Source organism: Tyto alba, unplaced genomic scaffold, assembly GCF_018691265.1.
Source record: "Tyto alba isolate M040663 unplaced genomic scaffold, T.alba_DEE_v4.0 Super-Scaffold_2, whole genome shotgun sequence".
NCBI classification, from domain to species: Eukaryota; Metazoa; Chordata; class Aves; order Strigiformes; family Tytonidae; genus Tyto; species Tyto alba.
In genome coordinates this window covers 83795489-83819969 of record NW_024881282.1, presented here as the reverse complement: position 1 = coordinate 83819969, position 24481 = coordinate 83795489, and the positions used below count along the sequence as shown (strand labels likewise).

At 35.6% G+C, this 24481-nt stretch overlaps 1 protein-coding gene across 6 annotated transcripts in view; it reads right to left on the bottom strand.

The window, feature by feature from the left end:
• UPF2 (UPF2 regulator of nonsense mediated mRNA decay) overlaps positions 1-24481 on the bottom strand; it is a 64705-nt gene that overhangs the window by 25149 nt on the left and 15075 nt on the right. For 3 of the 6 annotated variants that reach the window (XM_042791867.1, XM_032985832.2, XM_042791869.1), the window contains exons 6-16: positions 24267-24416; positions 20884-20946; positions 17658-17761; positions 17051-17136; positions 11946-12054; positions 10613-10726; positions 9640-9756; positions 3736-3921; positions 3000-3203; positions 2038-2313; positions 251-434 (exon numbers count right to left, since the gene is read on the bottom strand). In XM_042791867.1, coding sequence (XP_042647801.1) covers positions 251-434; positions 2038-2313; positions 3000-3203; positions 3736-3921; positions 9640-9756; positions 10613-10726; positions 11946-12054; positions 17051-17136; positions 17658-17761; positions 20884-20946; positions 24267-24416 — 1593 coding nt within the window. The remainder of the gene's footprint in view (positions 1-250; positions 435-2037; positions 2314-2999; positions 3204-3735; positions 3922-9639; positions 9757-10612; positions 10727-11945; positions 12055-17050; positions 17137-17657; positions 17762-20883; positions 20947-24266; positions 24417-24481) is intronic. The other 3 variants (XM_042791868.1, XM_032985834.2, XM_042791870.1) reach the window with 1 other exon arrangement.

Below are 24481 nucleotides of genomic sequence, written 5' to 3'. Positions count from 1 at the left end.
TCCAAATGCTATTATATTAATAGTATTCATATTCACTTTTTTATTTTAATGCTCATCACTTTAGTTACAGAAATTCTATATATCTCTGTCATGATCAGAAAAATGCAAACAAGTTACAAAAATATTTGTATCTTAAGAATAAAAAGATCATATCATGAGAATAACAATAGTTACCTATCACTACCATACAAAAGATAATTTTAAGAACACGGGAATTGTCAAAAAGATCTAACTTGCCTTGCACACTTACCTAATTTTATTAAGAACTCTCGTTCCAAATCTTGCACCTGTCTGATAGCTTCTTCCAGAGAATTGCAGAGCTTTATCTTTGGTCTCAGCAGTTCCAGTGTATCACTGATCATATAGTCTATGTCTATAGGAAACGGGTGGTCTTTTGTCCAAACATCCAGACTTTTTTTCCACCAAACATATCTCTATAATACAAAATATTAAAATAAATTATGTGCACACTGGCACTTACAAAGTATTCAACTTAGGAAGTTTCTAATGCCTAGCCACGTTTGTACAGTAGAAAATGCAAAAGATTTTACATCACTACTCTCCTGTTTCATACAACTATTGGATATTTTGATATCACTAAACACTGATAACACTGGATATCACAAAGATGCCCTTTTTATCATGACGACTGTTATATGTATGAAAAGTGAGCAAAAAAGCACGGAAAAGGAAGTGCCTCTAACGGTAGATTCTTCCTATGAGAGATGAGCACTTAACCACTGGCCAGCTTTCAATTCCTTCCTCCATATATTTTAAAGAAAATGCATTCCTCGAAAGGCATATTATGGGGACAAAGAGGGAAAACATCTCAGAAAGTTTTAAGACTGCAGCTAGCTAGCATGAAGTGACTTATCCAGTTTGCTTTATAACAAATTAGCACATAACCCTTACAATAAAATAGTAAAAAAATAAATGCTGATCTTAAGTGAAACTAACAGAATCTGAGAACAAAGGTGATGCAAAAATTGTATGTGAAAATGAAGTATGAGTATCAGAGTCTTTACTTAAAAAGTGACGTGGTCAAAAGGAATGCTTGTTGAAATTATGACAAGTAACAAAAATATAATGACTTAACTGATGAGTTTATTTTGGGCTTAAAAATAGGACCGGACCATACTTCAAAACATCATTTTACATCTGATATACAGATGAAGGATATGCATCCTGAAGGTCTGAAATAAGTCATTATCACCTTAGTTTTTATTTTTTAATATACTTGTTTTAGTATAATTTAAAGAGAAGCAGAGAAAGAAATTAAGTCCAAAGAGTTTTAGGATAAACTCCATGGACTGGAATTCCCCTTTCTCTGAGGAACCCATTTCAGTGTTTAAGCACTCCCATTACAAGATCTTTTTCTCCCCTCCATTAGATCAGTTGAGTCAGAACTTCCCCTGCTGCAACCTGTGGCCATTATTCCTCATCCTTTCACCCAGGATGCCTGAGAAGTACCCAATGACTCCTCTGTACAAACACTTTAGCTGAGGACAGCAACCTAATTAGCATTCTCTTCTCCACGCCAAGCACACTCAGTCTGAAGGACTGAGAGCTTCCTGATCATTTGGTGATGCTCTGCTGGACCCAGCTCAGTTTGCACATGTCTCTCATCTACCAGGAAGCCCTGAACTGGAAATGGTGCTGCAGATGTGGTCTCACAAGTCAAGCAGGTGTTGTTGCAGAGAGCTGTTCCATCCCAACTGGAAGATTTGGTACTTACTTCTGCTGGAATTCACAAGGTTTCTATGAGCCCATTTTTCTACTTGCTGAGACCCCCTGAAGGGGAGAACCTAAACCTTTCATTGAATCAACTGCTACCCCAGTGTTTGGCAAGTTTGTGGGAACAGTAACATCTACGTATAACTGAACATACACATCAGTTTAAAATACAACTGAGAGAGATAGGATTTGAAAAATTATAGTGCTAAAGAAGAACAAGAGAAGTATGTAACAGACTTACATTAAATTTTATAAAATTTTATATACTTCTGTAGATTTCTTTAACAAGCTAGATTAGAATACCTGAAAATATACAAGGAAGCAATCAAGTTTTCGTTTGCTGGATCCTCTGTCAAAATACTGCCCACAGGTATCGAGGATAGTACAAACTAGTCTGATTCTGAAAAGATGCTCTGGAGGGTCCAGTGGACTAGGACTACCATCAGGGTTCACACCAAATGATGTGAAAGAATACAGAGTTCGAAATATTACAGCTGATTCCACCATTCGATAATTATAAAGCTCCCCCAAAAACTTTGCACTGCTGATTCGCCGTTGGTTAAACTTTGGCTGGTTAACCTTTATCAAAAAACAACAAAAAAAATTCACTTTATCATGCAGACACAATAGAATCTTTGTAAAAGGCTTGCTGTTTTTTAAAGAAAAAAGCAATACAAAAAGTTGATAGAATTCATTGTATTAAAAGATGGTTATTTATGGTTACATACATTACACATAATTAAACGTTAAAAAGTAGTTATGAAAGCTGGTCAACTAGTAGCTATTATAAAATTCAGCTACACTTAGCATACACACTATCTTAAATCTACGATGATTTTTCATTGCCCAGACAATTCTTGTAATTATAACATCTATCAAAATATGGACTAGTCTCCAAAGTTACTTGAAGTTGCATGAATCTGACTACACTGTGAAAGAACAAATTGCATGTCCCTACTATGATAAGGGGGCCAAAACAACTGTCCCAGTAACCTTTCCAGTTTGTTGGGGTTTTTTATGTTTTGGTTGGTTGTCTATTTTTTTTTTTTTTGGGGGGGGGCGGGAGGGAAGGAGGAGGAGGAGTGTGTGTGTGGGGGGGTTATTTTTTTATTTTAAATAAGCCTACATAAAGCAAACAACTGAGGTAGAAAAATCATTATGCAAAAATCCAGGGGCCAATTCCCTTCTTTAAGCAAAATTAGTTTACTGTTTTCTTTTCAACACAAGTAGATGAGTATAGATTGGTAGGAATGCTGGTTGTTTACCTCCATTCCTAGTCGAATATCTTCTAGCACTCCATCCACAACATGAATTCCGACATCTTCCTGGTAAAGGACCAACCCTGCTAAGAGGTTGGCTACACAGTGAATACTATTATATTTCACATTCCAGATGTTGATCATACAGCATATAACATAGTCTTTTACTTCTGCATCCTGCCAAGGCAGCTTGCGCATCTGTCTCAGGACCTACACCAAATTTTAAGACAAGCTTAACATTTTGGCAGGCAAAATATCAAGATACTGTCATCCCGTCTCACAGTTGGGATGAAATCCCTGTAAGGACCTGCAAGCAACCTCATTCTTTTTCAAGCATCCTCCAGATCTGCAGTAGCTATGGAAAACTTTGTGTATGTAACCCATTTGCTGTTCTCTAGGTACTAATCAAGCTGTCTAAATCTGTTCCATAATTTGCTTGCTCTTACAGTCTGTATTTAACTGCAGTCCTTTGTTTTTCACTCTGAACATAAGATACTTAGCACAAAGATTCTTATTTCATTTGCTATTTGTTCAGCACTTAATGCTGTGGAAAATGCAGGTCCGTGACTAGAGCTTCTATGCATTACAATAAAAGAAATGAAACAACCTTAATCAGGGATACAAAAACGATGATCTCTCTTCCTTGCAATTAAAAAAAATTATAACCCTCCCCAAGCCCTCTGAAAGTTAGTACTACATCACTTCCAATAAAATCTGTATTAAAGATTTCAAAAGGATTTACCTTCTCTGTGGTGACCTTGGAGAGATCCTTGTATAGAAGCTTACGAATATATTCCTGCAGAGGAGGACGTTTTTTCTTCACAGTTTTTTCAGCTGGAGGGGGATTACAGTAGTAATATGCATTTTCTACCATTGTAACATAGCGTGCATCAAGATGCATTGCTTGTTTTTTTCTCATCATTTGTTCCTGGAAATAAATGCAAATGATCAGTTAAAGATGTTGACATACCACATTTTCAAGTCAAAGGCTTTTACAGTTACATTTGGGATAAAGGAAACATAAAAGGTTGCAGAAAGCAAGTTAAAAGCTTGGGTATAGAGAAGAAAGGACAAAGAGTATATATGGTTCTGTGTTGCTATTTCCAAGGTAATTTTTCTTCACAATGCCTATTTTTGTAATGGTTTACCTGTGGTGAAAAAGGTTTCAGGGAACTATTTAAAGTTTAACTTGAAATCTACATGTTACTGTTTAGATAAATGGTTAATAAGGTTATTAGCCACTCTATCCAAGATATGATTTTATTTAACTACAGTAGCTGAAATACTGATGTCTCGACACAAGCCTAGTGAATCATAAGAGTGGCAATTTACTTTTTATATCACTATGCAACTCCAGAGTTTACACTGATGGTTTCATGTGAGTTTTCAATGGTTTAGGCAATGGCACTTTCCTTATTCCATGCTCCACTGTTGCTGTTTACCCAAGCAGAATAGACTGCAAGAAAACCAGTACCTACTATAAAGTAGCATTTCAGGAAAAATCAGACAACTTAGAGGTTACAACATTAACACTAATTACTGTGCTTGATTGTCAGGATTGTCCTAGTTCTCCTTACTTGAACACACTCTTTTCTCCATATGTCATTTTGGATACGTGCTTTAAGATTTATTTTGTGGGTTTTAAAAATTTCTTGTATCTGAAAATTCTGTACAAGAACTAAAGTAACAGTTCTAAGCCACTAATTTTTACAGTTAAAGGATTAACTTAATTCCATTATTAAATAAACTTTAATATGCATATGTGTATTTATAGGTATATATGTAATTTTGTAAGTTTCATTACTTTTTTAATGTACTTCATATGATCTCATCCATATACCCATCATTCTAGGGTGGTTCAACAGGGAAAGAAATTGCACTGGTTTAGACTTTATTATTTAATAGAGGTTGGCTACACAGTAATTTACAGCATCAAACAGATAAACAAAACTAACCTGTAAGTACTGTTTTATCACTGCACAAAAATGTTAGTATGTACATTCATGCAGTCCAGTAAACTAATGAAAAGAGTTTAAACCTTCTTTGATCGTTGGTGAAGCACAAATTTTTCATGCTGGTGGACTTTCCACTAAACTTGAATAATTTAAAGTTTCTTTTACACAGCAGCTGTCCAGTTCAACTGAAAAGTAAACTTACTCAAACAGCTCCTTAACCTTGAGTTTCAGCTGCTAATCCAATGGGAAAGAGTAGTTTTGCGTAACAGTAATTTTCCTCCTAGACTATCCACATGTATTGCCAGCAAGGTCTTAATCTGATACCAACTCTAAGGCATTTCATTTTTAACCTTTTCCATGACACAAATTGTCTCCCCTTTGATTCCCTAACCAAGATTGTTCCTTTCCAAATGGGAAATTTCTGTCTAGTAGCAGGAAGTTTACCTACAGGTACTTAACAGATGCACAGCACTTCTAACAAATCAGTACATAAATTATTTTGTGTAGGGGAAAAACACTTGCAGTAGAAAGTTCCAAAACCTTGCCATGTCATATATGGTATTATTACCTTTGTAATTTTTTCACCTCTTCTAGATCTATTGGGAGAAAATACATCTTTGCTGCCTTAATGATGTTTACAATGTTTTATTATAAACTGAAAAATGAAGTAGGGCAAAGTAAACCATAACAGAGAAAATGGCAGAAGGGTTTGCAAGTAAGATTTAAAAAACTCTAAAACTACATAATTTTTATATTTTCCAGTTATAAAATTATACTGCACATTATACTGTAAAGAATAGGTTATCATGAAAATGTTTCTTCCCAGAAGAGACAATATGTACTACTTCAAATCTTAAAATCACTGTAGTATATCAATTTTTTGATCAAACACAAGTATGTATTCTAACTCTAAGGAGATGGTATTAATCTTCATCTCTATTCAAAGTCATCACCATTCTAAGAAACTGTGCGTGTTCCAATCCTTTTTTGTTTAAGGCATCAAGTCAGAGAGACAGGGAAGAAATGAGAAACCATAACAATACACTGCCTACAATAACAAAAACCTTGACATATTTCAGAAGAAAAAACCCCAAGACCTGCAGTCTAAAGCACTTCAAGCTAATTAACTTCTCTGGGTCTTCATTTTACTGGGCTAAAATGACGAACTACAAAGGTAAAGCATTACATTTTGAAGATTAGGTTTCTGGTTTTCCTTTGATAAAAAGAGAACACAACATGAAAATGTCCAAGTTAAAACAGTAAAACCGTTTGAATCTTTTTTTCTTGGTGAGTAACAAAACCTCTCTGCATGTAGCATATATTGCAGATGCATTTCAAAAGAAAATCTGGTGAGAATGAAGAGGTGTTCCTCTGATTAGTAGTCTTGCTCCTGCCCCCCACAAAACCTGATAACACCAATTTGCACTGCAAGAAATAGAATTTTTGCAAAGCTGCACAAAAAAAAAAAAAAAAAAAAAAAAAAGAAGTCACCAAGTAAAAACTAAGAGGCAGAAAAAGCCCAATTCAGAAAAGCATTTCAGCATGACTGATATTTAAATTGTCAGACTGTAGTAAGATACTGAAACTGTTCAGGTCCTCCTTCCCTTTAGTACCTACACTGTTGTGCTCTGCTACTTGTTCCACCAGTTCAAAATCAAAATTTTACATTACTTGGCAGCACACTATTCTTATAGTGAATTAACAGTCTCATTCTAACTACAATTACTTTGTCACAGCCTCTGTCTGTACAAACAACATTCTCCCACAGTTTCAACTCCACCTATAAAAGGAGTCTTCTGCCTGAGAAATGAGCCACTGTGTCTCTTAAGTTCTGTATGTTTATAATTACAAGTGATCTTGCCCTAAAGCTTAAAAAGACAATTTGACACAATTGTCTAAATTTAAGGATTAAAAATGCACTAGAAGGCTTTTAATACTGAAACTTCAAATACTCTATTAACAAGATCACAACAGTATAACACAAGAACAGAATATAGATTAAGAGAATACTGATCTTCCTTCCAAAGCACCAATTCAAGTAATCTGTTTATCAACAGACCAGTCATAAAGCCAAGTCAGTTTTACACTGATATTTTAAATTCCATGTAGAACATCGAACTTGAAAGACTTGCCAAGAAGAATGATTAACAGAAATAAACATTGCCCTGATAAAAGAAGAATTTTTAAATAATTTCCGAAACGTGACAGTAGTTCTACAAAACCGGAATGTGATCATTAAATGTTTCTCTAGAGTAAGTCACAAAGTGCTGCTAGGTTTGCGGCACTCTTACAGAGCACTTCTTAATAATTACTTTTCCATTAATTACTTTTAAAAGCCATTCTCTTAACAATGACTTTCTTACACACCAGGACGAAGCAATATTGTCTTTAATAGGAGACATACAGCCTGTTTGGCATTTTATTACATAATATATCGTCAGCAGTGAAGATTAAGACCAGCCATTATTTGGAAGATCGTTAGGCCTTAATTCTACCCATGAGAACCACTGATAACATCAGCTTTACATATACTTTGATTTTTTACCAAAAGATCCTAATTAACTTGCTTTGGGAGCACTCTTTTCTACAGTTCACACTAACTGATACTATGATCCAATTTGTATAACATTATTTAAGTCAAAATCAATCTCTATAGTTTCAGTAGGGCAACATCAGAAGATGCAGTTATTAAGATGGTTGTAGGACACAAATTTATTTAGTCTATTTTACTTTTTAATCAAGAGATATTCCAAACTTGTTTGCTATCTCTATCTTCTGGTTCCTCAATACGTTAAGAATGAACTATTTATCCGAAACCTTGCGAGGCTTTAAGCCTCAGTTGTTGAAACAGTGTTTGTGGTTTGTTTTGGACGTCACAGTTAAGTCATGTTTAGCATTCATTCAGCAGATTTCGGCAACAGAGCTAGCAATGGGCATTTCTGTAGCACGTAAGACTGAAAGCAGTCAGTTACGAAAAGCAGTTCTCACAAGATATTTAATCTTTCCTGACTTCTAAAGGTTTTAACTACAAAAACAAGGTAGCAGTGAGTAAAGTGTCTTTTAAAGATAACAGAACAGTGTTTCAGGCAAAAAATACTTATAGAAAGGAATGTATTTAACAATAAAACACATCAGCCAGCAAACCTTTAGAAAATTCAGATTAAAACCTTTCAAGATACCAAGTACACTACAACAAAAAGCATGAGTCAAGAACTTGCAGTTAATTTGTCTCTTTCCTCTTGTGACTATACCACCGCAATAAATTCTGTGACATTCAAAGAGGTTCAGAAAGAAAAAGCATTTTGTGGAAATAAAATTGTACCACAATATACCCAAGTATGCAACAACTGCTTCTCCATTAACTCTATAGCAAGAGAGGAGGCTACAGATTCAAGAGAAAGACGTGTCGAGTGTAAGGCTGTGCTTTGATAAGGAGATAAACACAGCAGATACAGTGATATTTAGCAGCTTAAGAGCTGTGTCTCTAGAAAGATATTCCAGACACTTCAATCACTCCCTTCCAAAAGGGCAAACTTGTCCACTTTCTCCCTGGAATGCAGAGACTACTTTACTACAGATGCACGTCTATATTATTCCTTCTAATACAACAGCATGGTCTATTAGTTGGTCTGTGTGTGCTTAAGCTGCTTTTAGTTTAATGCAATTTCCTAGTGCTAGTATCTATTTTTGAAGGACTTCTTCAACCATGTTTGACTCCACCTCTTGCCTTGAACACAGAGTTTTAGAATTGTCTCTCAGGCCAGTAAACATATTATTCAGGGCTAAAATTCATACACTAAAAAAGGCCCAAAGCTAATCCTTGTTATTTTAAAATCTTTCCTAGTACTTATCTAGGACTTATGGATAACAATTCCAGTCTTATCTTAATTACCAATTTCTATTTCCAAAACCCCTTCCTGTAGTGTCTTCATAAACTTTTTTTCCAAAGTTAGAACCCCAGACTGTTACACAGGGCACAGAAACCACCTCTTTCACAACTTTCTTCGGTTGAAAGATCTTAACATCTCCAGTTCCATTCACTACCATTTTTCCCCTCAAACAGTATCTCAGGTATGTGCAGGTACAGCTACTATATTCTTTCAACCTCATCCTGGTTTTGCCCTATCTCTGAATTATTTGTAGTTCAAACGCAATAGCTTTTTGCTTCAGAAATTTTCTTCTTTATTTACATGTTCTTCTAAGTCATGAATAGATTCACAGGTCAACTGGAGTTCTCCAGAAGACTTTCAGAAAGCTATTCTCACAGGAGGTACAATCTCAGAGCCGAGACGACACTGAACAGGCTATAAATAACAAGATGATACAAGTCCATAGGACTACAAAGGCTGACAGTGCTAAACCAGCCTAGGACTTGAAGCCATGTAACACCAGTCCACCTCAACCCCATTCCACAACAAAGAGGCAAGATTTCAGGAAAACTGATTCATTGTCCTGCCATACTTGTCTCTATTTTTATTAAAGAATCAAAAACTTTATGCTCCCCTGAGCACTCAAGATAAAACTTAATGGAAGTTTACACCTACTAGTGCTTGAACACTGTAACTGGCAATTAACGTATTAGTCACAATCATCGTTATAGTCAGACCACATCACAAAGCCAGAAAACAAAAGTAGTAACCGGTTTAATTCCATGCATGACACCCTCCCCCACAAGAGGAGTTTTCTCTTACCAGAAGAACACTGGTTCTTAAGTGAGATTCTGGTGATCTAAAGAGGAATCTTCCACAGGTTTCCAGCAGAGTACACGCCATTTCAATATGGTGATGAGAAAAGTCCGACAGAAGCATCTAGCATATATTTATACAAAAACACAGCGTGTTAAGCATCTTTTTCCACTGCAGAAAAAAAGTTCTATGTACCAGACTTTACACTAATGTGGTGTTCCATATTCTTTAAGTAAAAAATGCAAATTGATTTCACTGATCAGATGTTAACAAAGCTCAAAATATTAATCTCAAAGAAGTACTAAAAGAACAGTCTACACCCTGAATTTAGGCTGAAAACCAGGATGCTTCCTAAGCCTATCATAAAAAGACAACAATATTAAAACAAACACTATAATCTTCCCCGTTCCCCTTCCAACTTGGTCATATCTGCTTTAAAATTCCTGCTGCTAGACTGGAAAACCACCAAATACTACTGCACGAGGACACAGTAACCTCAAATTACATCTAATTTAATTGTATTAAGTTAAGCAATAACTAAACATTAATAGAGCTTTGCATTTCACAGTATTTTATAGATGAAAGAAAAAAATATTAGCATATTTTTTTAATAATTCAGCTTACTGTTATTTTCTTTGTAAAAACATTAACTGAATTCAACATGAAAGTTTTGCAATGTATAGCACATGAATAAGTGTAAAGTGGTAGTACACATTGCTAAAGAAAATTATTAGTAATTTGGTTATGTCCAAAGGTGAAAGTTTATTTTAATATATACCTACCATTAGAAAAATTGAAACATTCTAACTTTCAGAACAGCTATAGAAGTCTCCTCATACACATCAGCAACAGACACCAGGTTTTAAAACATCATATGTAAGGAATTAATGGATAACATCAGCAATAGGTATATGAAGGGGAATAGGACTGCCATACATTATCAGCATATGCAGTTGTACAGGACTATCACAACACTGACCTTCAAGCAGTGGAGAGTATCATTTTTGGAGAACATCTTAAACTTGGTAAGCTCACCAATAAATCTCACAGTTTTATTCTTTGTTTCAATGTTGATCTGGTCCTTTTTTCTTACCTAAAAAAAAAAAAAAAAAGGCATTTCATTTTAGACACTCAAAAATATCTACTCTTACAAGTTACTTCAACCTGAGCGTGTGTAATAAGCTTTGGAATTCAGCAGTGTTTGATATTTGTTTGGTTCCTTATGCTCTACCTTCACCTATCACAAGGTTTCCCAAAAGTCTCTCTGCAACCTTGTTTCTTCAGTAGTTTAATTTCTTTCTCCATCCCCCTATTCTGCAAAAAACCTCAGTCCTTTAACATACCTATAGTTATGGACACCCATCAGCCTGGCCACCCCGCCTCTGCCACAATGAAAGAGTACTTAAGTATACTAGATTCTGTATTTTTCAAATCAATAAGTAGTCTCTATATGAATAGGACCACTTGTATAGTCCCTAAGGAAATATTAAACATTGACAGCTTTTTCAAGTCAGGTTTAATAAAGTGCAAACTTTTTTTTTCCTTTCTTTTTTCTTTTAAAATTATCCAGCATAATTTTACTAACAAAGTACAAGTTTATATGTGTCTAAACATAATCCACAAAATACAAAATTGTATTTCTCCCCAAGAGAAAGAGCTTATCCTGAGAACAGTTCAGTTAACTTCAGACAGTTAAGACTTATTTAAGCCTGAGCCATTCATATATATTTTTAATGTCAACATTAGGAAAAAAAAAAATGAAATCTGTGCCATAAAACTCAGAAAACAGTGAAGGAATCATCACTGTGCACCATAACCAATTTGATTACAAAACTTAGAACAAAGTGAAAGAAACAAGACTGAAAAATGTATGTGAGGAATAGAAAATTTTGATTGATGAAAATTGTAAAAAAGTAGTTTGACTTAACCACTACACTACAATACTAACCACCATACAACAGTAACCTTGTAGCGGGAAACATGTTAGAATTTGTCAGTTCTCATTTTAAATATAAGTTATTAACCGACAGAAAGCACAGCTGAAGCACAGCTTCTAATCTTTGCAACTTCCTGTAACTGTTGTACAGTTCATTTTAATATATTTATGCAGGCATATATGATAAGTTTTAAAAAGGTATTTTTAAATGTACAGATCTAATATTCTAAAACAAATCCTCCCAGATGACAGAAAAATATTCACCGAATTTAAGAATTAGAGTCTACATAATATCAAACGTTCTTTTATTATCTAAAGGATAGCTAGTATCAGATTGGTTAATTTGAATGTAAAAAATTAAATCAACAAAACATACATGAAATCTGAAATCCCCTTTCAGCATGGAACAAAGATCCTCTGCTACATCAGACATACAGGGATGCAATGTGGCAACCAGTCTTGCATAGAATGGTAACAAATCCAACCTGCAAACAAAGGAGATAGAGACAACTACTTTATAGACAAAAATGTATTTATGGCTTGAAGTATGGGTCCCATTTTACTTATGAAAAGAATGAATGGGCATACTGACAGAACAACGTACATGCAATTTTACAGGCTCACCCTTCAGATTGCAATATCATCTAAAAATAACAATATGAGAAGGTATGCCACATGCTATTGGAATCCTTCACAGTTAATTTCCTTTCAAAATTACTGCCATCAATTCTGGGGTTTTTTGAGTACCAGCAGACATAACCAGGACAGTAATAACATCTTTATTTTTAAGGTAAGGAACCTCTAAATGTAGCAGTTACTACATAAAACAAAACTCAGCAGATGTGATGTAGCAATCCTTTTCCCCAAAACTCAACTAGCACTCCCACAAATGTTAATATTCCAAAATTTTCTATAAAACTTTCCTTATTTTCTGCTCTTTCCTTGACTACATGCCTTCATAGTCATTTCATAGTATCGTATGTTTCCCTTTGGAAATTTTGGAGGGAAATTTGTGTTTTTCTTAGTTTGTACTTTGTTTGTTTCCATCAAAGACTATTTAGTTGTAAAAATGGGATAAATGCCCTTAAACCTGGTTTGTGGCATCATGTAACAGGACACAGAACATAAAACACAGCTGCTTTGCATAAACATGCATGTATCACTTTTAAATGCAGATAAACCAACTGCACCCTGAGGCCTCATTATAATCATTTAACAAGCTGAAGAAAGTATTTCTGGTTTATTTTCAGAACCGAAGTTAATGCTGTAAATAGATGAACTGTAGAACAAGTCTACTGTTTTAAGCAGAGAGAAACATCTTAAACTTGCATGCTTCAAGTGAGGAATTGCCTGTAACAGAAAAATGGATCTTCAGTTTATACTTTAATGAAGGATTAAGGTTTTCCCTACTGCTAGGGAAAAGAAAAAAAAAAAAGAGAGAGAAAAGAAAATAAAACCACAAAAGATGCTGCTGGAAAAATCTAAAAGCACAGTCAACATATAGAGCTTGCCTGGCACAAAGTATAACTGGAAAAGCAACATGACAAAACTCCCCCCAGAAAGAGCATACACAGCTGCCTTCCCTCTCCTTTCTACTGCTGTTACTATAGCACATTTCCAAGATCTTTTTTCCAATATCCACTCACAGAAAGAGGGTTAATTAATTATTTAAACTGTGGATTAGAAGCATCAGAATATACTACCTTGAAGAGGCACAACTAAGCAGCCTCCTGAAAATACATAAAACTCCTGGTAAAACATTGTAGGTATCCTGGTTACTTATTTAACAGTTTTTATTCTCTCTTGTTAATCAATAACTGAAGCAGTATTTACATTTTTCAAGCTTGTTGGAACACACAGTCAAGGATGACTAGCCACAGCAAATTACTACAGTGTTGTTAAGCATTTAGCCATTAACTCTCAAAGAAGTGCAAGTCTCATCACTTCACACACACATACAAAAGCTAAACTAAAAAAGGACTTTGGCTGAATTGAGGGGGTGTATTTTAATTGAGGGGATTTCTGTATGGCATTCTCTTTTAAGAGAACCAGCAGAAAGTTTTATTCTGGTCTGAACAAGTACCTGCCTGCTGAGAGCTAATAATTTCACCTCTGTAAAATGAACATACCTGGGGGAAAATTAAAGTCTTAGAGCACATTGTTGTTATTCCCTCACAGAACACAAAAGGTTTCTTCATGGGGAAGAATACTAAGACTGGGAATTTCTAAATAGGTGAAATATAATAAGGAAAAGCCTTGGGTCAATTACTGTGAAATTGGCAATCAGAGATGGAATCCGTTCCCTCTCTCACAGGGGAGACAAAAATTAGTGTTCAGAAGTGGAGAGATTGCAGTATCAGTGGCACCATCTACTGGTACCTCCATTAACGCTAAGCTGTGTTTTTTGTTTCCTCCAAAAGAACTTACTTTCTTGAGAAGATGGGCAGAAATTAACTAAGACCACCACAAAACCTACAATATTGATTTCTTTTCCTGCTCTTCTTCATTATGAAGCAAGGCATGAGTCAGTTACTCTCTAAAGTCTATGTTACACACCCTGAATATAAACTACCATAGTTAAAAGCCACTTCTTCTGACCATTAGCATTTCCTACCTTGGATTGAAATCTAGTCAACTCTGGATCTCTGGATCACATGGACTGGACTTCAGTGAAATACCTTTTTTTTGTAGAATTTCAAATGCTAGTTTATTGAAAAAAAAAAAAAAACAAAACAACACTTTGCTCAAAGTCCTAATTGCAATCTCTCGGTGCAATCAAAATTTTATACCCAAAAAGAGTGAAGGGGGCATTTTGTACATTTATTAACTGGGATTCTATCAGAAAGACAGCTTAGAGAATGAAGCAACAGAGCAAGAACTCCTGTCTCACAAGCATAATCACAAGCATAATTTGAATAGATGCAGTGTATTCACAAGGCCTGAACAGGTACAAACTGCCACTCACGCTGCTAAGTGGGAAGAAAATGATGCTGTGGAGCTGGCATGCTATCAGATAAGCACTTTTTGCTGGTTTTTCTTAGCTGTGGCATAAACTCCTTCTCTCAAGCACATCCCCCAATTTTATCCTCAAATGAGACAGGCCACTGAAACACTGACATGTGAAGTTCAAGTGAACAAAAAATACCATGTTCCTGAGGATTCTCAGGATAAAGAGCTGAAAAAAGGTAGATATACTGGTTTACAACTTTTGAGTTAAAATGATCAGAACTATTTAACACTCAAAAAGCAGCTAATGTTTGAATTAAAAACAGCCAACAATAATGCTAAAGATTTCTCTATGATGAACAAGAGATCTCTTGCTTAGTAAACTTACAACTTCATAGATGGGAATGGTAAAAACATCAGAAGCCACAACAGTCCCTATTTACTGTTTAGCATTTGTCTACAATTGTTTAGAATTTAAGGCCTAAAAAGAGATTCTAAACTTCTCATACTGAAGTTAAAAAAATTCAACAAAATCACAGTATGCAATTACACATAAATAATTATGTTTATTTGCACAAGAAGATAATTCCGTTAGACAGCAAAGAATTACACATGAATGTCCTAAAGCTGTGAGCAATACGGGTTAAATCACTGTACTGTCACTTTAGTGCAAACTATATAGTCCTGAATTAAAAAGGCTAATATTTAGTTTTAAACCAATCTTCCAATGCAAATCTGAAAGCCACTTGTATACTAGCATTGAAAAATCTTTTTAAAAGGCTTTCTGTTCTGTTGGGTTGGAGGTTCAAATCACAGCTGAAAATGTAAATGCGATTCATTCATAAGTATTCAACAGAGCAGTGCAATGATGCATTTCAACACTAATCTACAGTTAGTTGAGGAAAAAACACACTTTTCTGTCAAATTAGGTTTTCTGTCTTGAAGAATTCTGCATTTGTCCCCATCTATCCAACCCTAGTGGGAGCAAGAAAGCACCCTGGCAACACTGCATAATGACTTTGACCTTACAGTGTCTGTATTACTCTTCAAACATGAAACCAGCTTTGTACTTTCTTGGTGAAATTGTTGTGCCTGCACATTTCTTAAAACTGATCCCTCAAGAGAAGAAACAGAACTTATTCTGTTATTGAAACATCTTACTATGGCTGCCACATAATAGCTAGACTTAGACAGCATTATCTGATATACCTGGACACTAAACACTTTTGGAAAATTACTGCTTTATCTACATCCTGTAAGGACACTGTTCCTCTGAACCTTTCACAAAAAAACAAAACAAAACAAAACAAACATACACCACAAATCCTCTTCAAGAACATAACCACAACAAGCTTGGTATCCCATGGTATCCTGAAGAGGCAGTGCAGAAAATCCTAGAATTTAACTTGTGCTTTCAGGGTGTCTATGAAACCATACTGTTGAATTTACAAGCCACCATGTTGTTCTTGTTTGAAAGCACCTCTTTTGCTGTGTACAATGTCAACAAATTCCTTCAGGTCATTATTATCTAATATACTTTACTGGATTATGCGAAGAAAATCATGCATCTTCAAAGAGGTTCCAAGAGTTAATGATAAATTTGAGCTATCTGAAATATACACCACCAGAAAGAAATATAGGGCAGTGGTACAAGTATTACTGGCTGTTCACAAACCAGTCAACAACCTACTTCCATTCTGCAGACATGGAAAATTCCCTATTATGGTAGTGCTGAAGACAACAGCTTCAGTCACCCTGCTGATTTACACTGCTGTAGATGTTCTAAACTGTGAAAAACAGTTCTTCTCAAATTGTGTTTTGATGCATTTCATGGCTATCAGCAGGCTGATAAGTAGAAATGTTATTTTTACTATAACATAAATTTGGGCTGAAGAGTACCTTGTTACGTCTAACACAGAAGATACTCAACTGCCTGCCTTCTCTGTCAGTAATTCCTATTTCAGGCACAGCCAGGCCTCTATCACTGTCTCCAGACAGAGGTGTCAAAACCATAATTTTTAGAGAAAAGAATACATAAGGAAATGAAAGATTACGTGCACTTCTAATTGCAAAAACTATTATAAATTACTACATCAGAATTAACATATCACAAGAAATCCTGCTTCCTAAACTGCATTGTGCTCTAACTATTCACAGGTTCTTATATAAAAAAAGTACAAGTTCTCCTGAATGAAATATATCCTTTTTTGATAGACAGTAGGTTCTGCTGTTGCCTTCAGAGTTAAAAAAGTAATTAAAAGATCCAATATAAACACACAAGTACCAAAAAAGAAAAACTAATTATGAAAAAAAAATTACACTGCTATGGCTAAATATTGTGGTGAATTGATTGATCATTAATCCTAAATATTTCTTTGGGGCTCTAACATAAATCACTCCAGAAGTGTACATCAGGAATAAACAAATGCAACTCGGAATATGTACTGGTTTTCAGTAACTTAAACAGTTAAAAAATTATATACCCAAGATAAATAACCAAAGGGTGGATCTATCTTCTTCCCCTTCAGTTCTTACCTTTGCCTAGGAACTATGAAAAGTGCTCGTACCAGTTTTCTTCTGTTGGCTTTTGTATTCATATTCATACAAAAATCCATTGCTGCCTATAGAGAGAAAAATCAATAAAATACTTCAATATTAATGCAGCAGTTCTTTATTTAAAACAATATAGCATGTTTTTCAAAAGCATTTTTTACAGAGCTATTCCTGTTACATGTAGATGATTTAAAAACAACTGTAAAGAAAAATCTTCATTTTTGTCTAGAATTGACCGTTAGAAAACATGTCCAGTTACAGGAATACAGACTGATTCTTTGGATCAACACAAGGAAGAGAGTAGCTTTACGCAGGCAGGAAGTAATTTGTTAAGAAGTGATGGGAGGAAAAAAGGCAAAAGGCAAGTCTACTTCTAAAGCAAACTAATACATAAGAAAACAGGCAGATTAAACCAATATAACATGGTATTTGGGCAATGGCTGACTAAGTGAGAAAAAGGAAGTATTTCCTCCAGGTTAAAATGAATTCAGCTACTGCTAGACTCTAAGGCTTCAAATCTTTATTTCCAATCTATTTGATCTAGCATTATTGCTTTTAAGAGTGGAAAAAATGGCAACTATGACCATACCTTGTCTATGAGGTCTCTGTTGACACAATTTGGAAGCTGCTGAAGAAAAGCATCTACTATAAGTTTCAAATGAGATCCAGTACTGGCTTCTTCATCCTCTTGTTCTAACAGAGTGAAATAAACAAGCAGCACACATCTTTAAGCTATGAAATATAATGATTTATGATCACATTCCCCAAACACAGTGCATTTGTCATGTTTAGTTGTTAAATATTCACCCACAGGTTCAAAAAAATTTCATTTTTTAAATGCCAAAAAATCCATTGATTGTTTATGCCAACAGAAGTAAAAGTATCACCTTTAAAACTTATCTTCCTATTCATGAAGTTCCTTACCTCCTTATTTATACTGTCAGAAGTAACAACATGTATTCCAAGAAAACCATGATAATTTCTTTAACTGATAAAAGGAAGACCAGAGGAAGACCCAAACATAGGGGAAAATAATATGGGAAAAAAAAAACAAAACAAAACAAATCAAAACACCCTAATGCAATTGTGAATTCTTTTTTATGTATGTTTACCCTGCAAGAGGAATAGAATTTTTGTCAAAAATGTCCATTAAGGTCATTCTTTCATCCAGTACGTTCTTGACATCCTTTCTCTTAAGGCTGTAAAAGCTAGAGGCCAACTTAATTCCTTCAGCTGTACAGAAACCAGAGTATAGAACCATGAGGTGACAAGGATGGATGATTGATCACGTATCAACTGCAAGGCAAGTGACAACCTGTTTTTCAAGAAAACACTTCTGTATACTTTGCAACATAGGAAGCAGCAACAACAACCTGTATCTACTGATTGAGTCAGTTGACTAGGAGCTGCAGGACAACTCTACCACTGAAATTCAGATTTTCTGACATCAATTATGAAGATCTCACCAGACCAATCCCCCTACAGTTACCCTCTAATTGCAAAACTTGTGGTATGCTTCAAAAAATTTCCAGATTTTTCTAAATTCTGGAGAAGAGTTTAGTTTGCTCTGTAGCACAACACAAGCCAAAATGAGTTATAACACAAACACTGGGAAAGAACCCTTCCTTGGACAACGCAACACTGCTTCCTGAAAAAGGAACATGATGAAGCTTGGCTTTCTTTCAGTTTGAGGATGTTCAGCAGTAACACAAATACCTAGGAGGTATTTGAAAAGAAAACCAAGACAGGCAGACTTCAAAGAGGAAAATATGGTGGTGGTGGTGGAAATCACACCCAACACCTGGTAAATCTATCTGTTTTTACAGGCTACATGGTAAGATAAAGCAGCATAGAAGACTCCAGTTCCTTTTTCAAGTTACTGAAGGGCAAAGAGATAACAAAGATGCTACATTGTAGGAATTTTTTTTTTCTTGTTTTTGAAAACTGCTAGAGGCAGGGGTTGAGCTTAGGTAGAGAAATACTATTTGCTCCAAGGAACACTGTCAGCTATCCAGACTTGAAGGTGCTAGATACTAAAGCACATGACACCACCCCTGCTCTTGCACAGGCAACTAGAAGTCAGAACAAGAGAGAAGGGTTCATTAAGAAAGAAAAGGAAGACGTTCCAGATGCTCAGACAAGAGGACCATGACATTTTTAATACTTAATGGAACCCTAGCTTTCTCATCACTCATATACTTAGAGTTCACTAGGACGCATGTAATAGCTCAAACCAGACAATTTTTACTAGCAATTCTTGCTTTAATGCATTTTACCATAGATATTTACAGCCACATCTTCCTGTCTCCTAATGTTCTTTTATCTTCCCCTTTTTCCCTTACAGCAATTGGTTGTCTCACCTCAGTTTTCTATTCAAACTGACTCAATGCTCTTGAAATAAATTATATAAAAAAAAAAGCCTTTGACAATTCAGTCACTTCTCTAGACAACCTTTCAAGACGCCCTGCTATCACATTCAATTTCAACATTTCTCAAACGTATCTCTTCTTTCGCTGCTCCTCTCCTTCACTGAAGGGCTACAGGTATTCTCACATTGTCTTTCTTTCTCCTCCCAGGTAAGTGGATCCTTTCTAAGCCAAAAGGCTGTTTTGCATTACCTGAAGCAGGTTTGAGACTTTAGACAGAAAATAAAGAATTTTACAGTGACAGGAAATTAAACGATCAGGGCTTTCTTTTCTAAGGCAAACAACAATTCTAAGTATGCAATTCATGCAAAAAATGAATTCATTTCCTGCTTTTCACTTTGATGCTCTTGAGTTCCAGTCTTTCATCATCACATTTTAAAACTGCATTACCTCTTCCAAAAATTGACTAGTAGTCAAGTGAAAAGTAGTAATAGTCTAACTATAATTGTTATACATTTGTAATAGTTTATCTGGGTGCAGATCAAATCATGCAGTATGATCACTGTAGAGACAGAAAGAAAAATTATTTTTTCTTTTTAAACACCTTTGTATTTAACCAGAAATGCATGCAGGGAGCAGAACTGAGAGAACATCAGAAAACATTAAGGACTTACTGAAGTTGTTCTCCCACAATGACTGGTGCCAAACAATTTTCTACTTCAGCAAGAATGGTTATTCGCCTTTCCTCCTCCCTACACACATACATTCTGAAAACACCCTATCTACTTCATTGTCAAGATCTTGTTTTTAAATTTTTACAAAACTATAACCGTTCAAAGGGTTCTCTGCTAGAACTGTCTGAAGGCTTCAGTCTACTTTCTATAGAATCACTCAGACAGTGGAAGTAACAAGAGATTCTGTAATGCTATTAGCTATTCCTCTGTGAGATGAGTTTCTGCAATTAATTTGATCATGCAGGAGTCCTCGCACTGACATGGTACAAACCAATAACATGAGCAAATTGTTGGCTGGATCCCCCTCTCCGCACAGCACTTAGGCATAAGCATAATGTTAAACATCTTGATGAATCAAAGCCTCAGTGAGGAACGTGTTCAGAATCTAGTCTCACAAGTCCAAAAACTATTTCTCAATGAATATTTTTATATCTTTTTTAAATTCTTGCTCTTCTGATAGGAACATTGCCAGCTCTCTAAGCAGTGTAGCAGAAATAATAGGGTTGACTTAATACTCACTTCAACACATCGTCTCTGCTGCTGACCAATCTTACAAAAACTGGTACTAGATATATAAAACAGCAGACTCCTCCTGTTCCCAACGCCCCTGATGGCTTCCATCCCGGCCATTCCTTACTTAACACCTTTGTCTTCATTCACACAGCTTAATTTTTAACATTTCATCTTCTCTTTTAAAAACAACCTCAAAACTCACTTCTTTCAGCATGTTTTCCGTCACTATTTTCAGCTCCGGTGCTATCTGCTCCCTCTCTCTTCCCTGAGCATATTGAAAATAAGAAAATTAAGATTCACTCAAAGTTAACACAATAGAGAAACAAAACAAATTAGCTGAATTCCTGGTAAACAAACCTCTTCAACTAACTGCATCAACTTTCCTTTTACATGTCATATCTTAAACTTCCTTGACTAGAGACTCCAGCCTTAAGGAAAAAAGTGAAGAAACAGGTACTACAATGCTGTGAAGGATGCTACAGCAGGGCAGACCTGCTTTAAAAATATGTGCTTTGGTAAACTGCCTTGTCTCCCTCATATTTGGACAAGGGAGAAAAGACTGAAGAGAAAGTGACAGGAGATGCAAAAATAATAAGAGATATGCAGTGCCCACTGTCTGACTGGACTGTCTACCCTAATTATCCTGTTTTCCCCTCTATAATTTACTTATTCCATCTGCCAATGAAATCCACACCCCCAGATTATCACAGTAACTGAAGCTGCTCTCCTTCATGTTGTACCTTACATCAAGCTGGACAGGGCTCCGAGCAACCTGATCTAGTTGAAGATGTTCCTGCTCATTGCAGGGGAGGCTGGACTAGATGAGCCTTAAAGCTCCCTTCCAACCCAAACTACTCTATGATTCTACAATCTAAGACCCTACTATACCTCCTGCATCCTCCCTTTTTATACTAAAGGCATATCTCAACCTGGGAATACTCTGGTTTATGTTTGTAACAGTGTCATAATACAGTGGTTTCATTCTTTGCTGGCTTTGCACAAAGAATTATTACTAACTTACCTCAAGTACAGATACACAAAAATTCAGGACATATGAACAGAAGTTCAAGCTGTATTTTGCAGCTAAAGGACACCTAATTTTCCTAATTTCAAACCCAAGTGAATGATTATTAAGCGGAAGGCTGAAAAAAATCTACTAGTTTAATAGATGTAAATATACCACAGAACTTGAAACATCTAAATTCAGAATTCTGTAAATTCTGTGTATCTGGTGCTACTAACTAGGGGTGTTCAGAATTACACATACACACACCCACCAAAAACACTGATCATTGTGTTTCTGTGTGTTTCAGGTAAAATAACACTTGCTGCTAATTTATAGCCTAGTTTTCTAGCAGAACAAGGATTTGGCAATCATATCTATTTCGATTTCCATCATTAATTTATGAAGCTCCTTGTCAGTATCAAAGAAATCTGACAAAGGCATACAATTCACAGAGACATGAAGTTTCTACATGTTTCACAAAAAAATAAGCCAATGAGCAAAGATAATAATGAAGTGACAGTTCCCCACTCAGAGAAAGCCTCCACTGCAAGCCAAATGATACTACCTTCGCAAGGTAGAAAGTAAAAGGCTTTCATTAAGGGCTGGCTGCTTCATGATAAAAAATAAATCCCATTCTGAGACATTTTGGATTAACCTTTCAGATGGGAGCATGTTTAACTCTCAGTCAATAGCTAGTTTTAAACCAGAAACTAGTATTGATGGTTAATATTTTATATTATGACAAAACATGCATCACCTTCCTTCTACAGTCAAAAGCATGATCATCAATCCCTTCTGTGCTACTGTAAATATGCAAACTGGCATTGCCTCCCAGTTAGCTAGAACTAGAGAGAGACTGCATCTTTTATTTCTGAACTCATCTCTTGTTATTTATTCCTCACTTTTACAGAATCTCACTCATGTTATGTGGCTTTGTCTTTATATTTGGAATAATCTTCATCCTCCTATCAAGTCAAGAATCCCTTCAATAAAAGACAAGAAGTAAATATCCATGTTCCTTTAGTTGTCTATTGACAAATTATTTTTGGCCCATCTATCATGCTATGACCAATCCAGAAAGAACTGCCCTTTCTCCTTCCGATTCCAAGAGAACACCTATGTGTACCCTTATACATAGCTGAGCCAAGCTCTTCACTGTTTTGTTCAAGATCTCTGTCTGGAGGTTAACAACTCACTAAAGGCGTGTGTCCTACAATTAAAACTTAACATCTTAACCAGCTTAATGAGCTGATGACTACTCAGAGAAGAATATAAATGGAAGGGAAAATTTATTCCAAAGAGGGTATGGCTTTTCCCAACCCGTCTGAGTAAAGAAAGGAAAAACCTAGGGAAATATTATATAAATTATACTGACAGTTTTCCTTTCAGAAGGAGTCTGAAACAGTCAGAATCTGGAGTTAAGTTCTCTGAATTTGTGAGATGGCACAGACCAGCACAGTCCAAAGACTGACTTCAGCTAAATCAACTTTAGGTAGACAAGAGAGTCATCCAGTTTAAGGATCCATATGCCCTAACCCATCCCTACTGTCAACTGAGACTGGCACTTTGAGGAGCTGTTCAAGCTACTCAACGCCCAAACCCACAGATCCATGCATCAGCCTGGTTGGATGAGCCCACGCTTTAAACACCGATACACAGTCTTTGCCAGGGCCTGAACTTCTTTGCTTTGAAGTGAACTCCGTGGCTTGAAGTTTTGGCTTTAACTTTTAAAGTCCACTGGAGTTTCAACCAAGAGGATGATTAGATTATAAATTCACTAGATCAGGTAGGATTTTCAATTAAGCCACAGAATCTCCAAACCAGTGGACTCAAGACGTGATTTTTTTTCCACATTCTAGACACAGAACAAGTTTCCTGCTTCAGAAATGAAAGAACAGAATCTGCATTGGTCCTTGGAAATACAAAGCAGCAAAACCAATGTGTCTTACAAACTGGGCTCAAAGAAAACACCTCACTTGCTCCTCTCTGAATTTGGTTCTTAACACCTGATGTTACTTTTTCCACTATTCAGGACTACTGAAATAAAAACCTATAATAAGAAAAATTCTTAAGAAACATTTTGCTGCTGTTTCCCATTGTAAAACTAACACAGCTAGATTTTCACAGGTGCCATGTGCAGCCCTTTATGCATAGAGGTTAGAATTTCTAAATCCTGCTATGTCAAGCCATGGCATCAAAAGAAAAGTCTTTAATGATTAACAAGACAAAGGTAGAACTGAACCTTAAGATTTCAAGGAAGTCAAAAATAGAAAATATTTTATTAGTACCCTAAACACATTTGATGAAAAAATCATTTATGCACTGAAGTCTACATACTTTTCAGACAACTGCCTTCACATGTGATTACTTTTAAAAGCTATATGAAGGAATCAGTAACTTTCACTACAAAAACCTCCGTATAAAGCTTTCTGACCACAATCCTAACAGTTTCTACCTACTAGTTTAATAAATAAATAAATAATTCTCCCTGAAGTCACCATCTACTGACTAAAAACCATCAAGCTCAAAAAAACCAATCAGGAAACAACAAAAAAAATCCCACACCAAATTCTTTTTACCTTGCTCATCAAGAAGCTTTTTTGTAAGATCTTCTGCCTCATCTCCACAGTCTAACTCCAGTGGATCATCATTGATATCCAGGTTCTCCAGCTCCAACTCCAAATCCTCACTCCCAGGTGCTTCCTTATTATCTTTGGCATCTTTTGAATCTATTTAAAAGTTAAGTAGAAATATTAAGTTAAATACCCACAGTCATGATTAGAATACAGGAAGA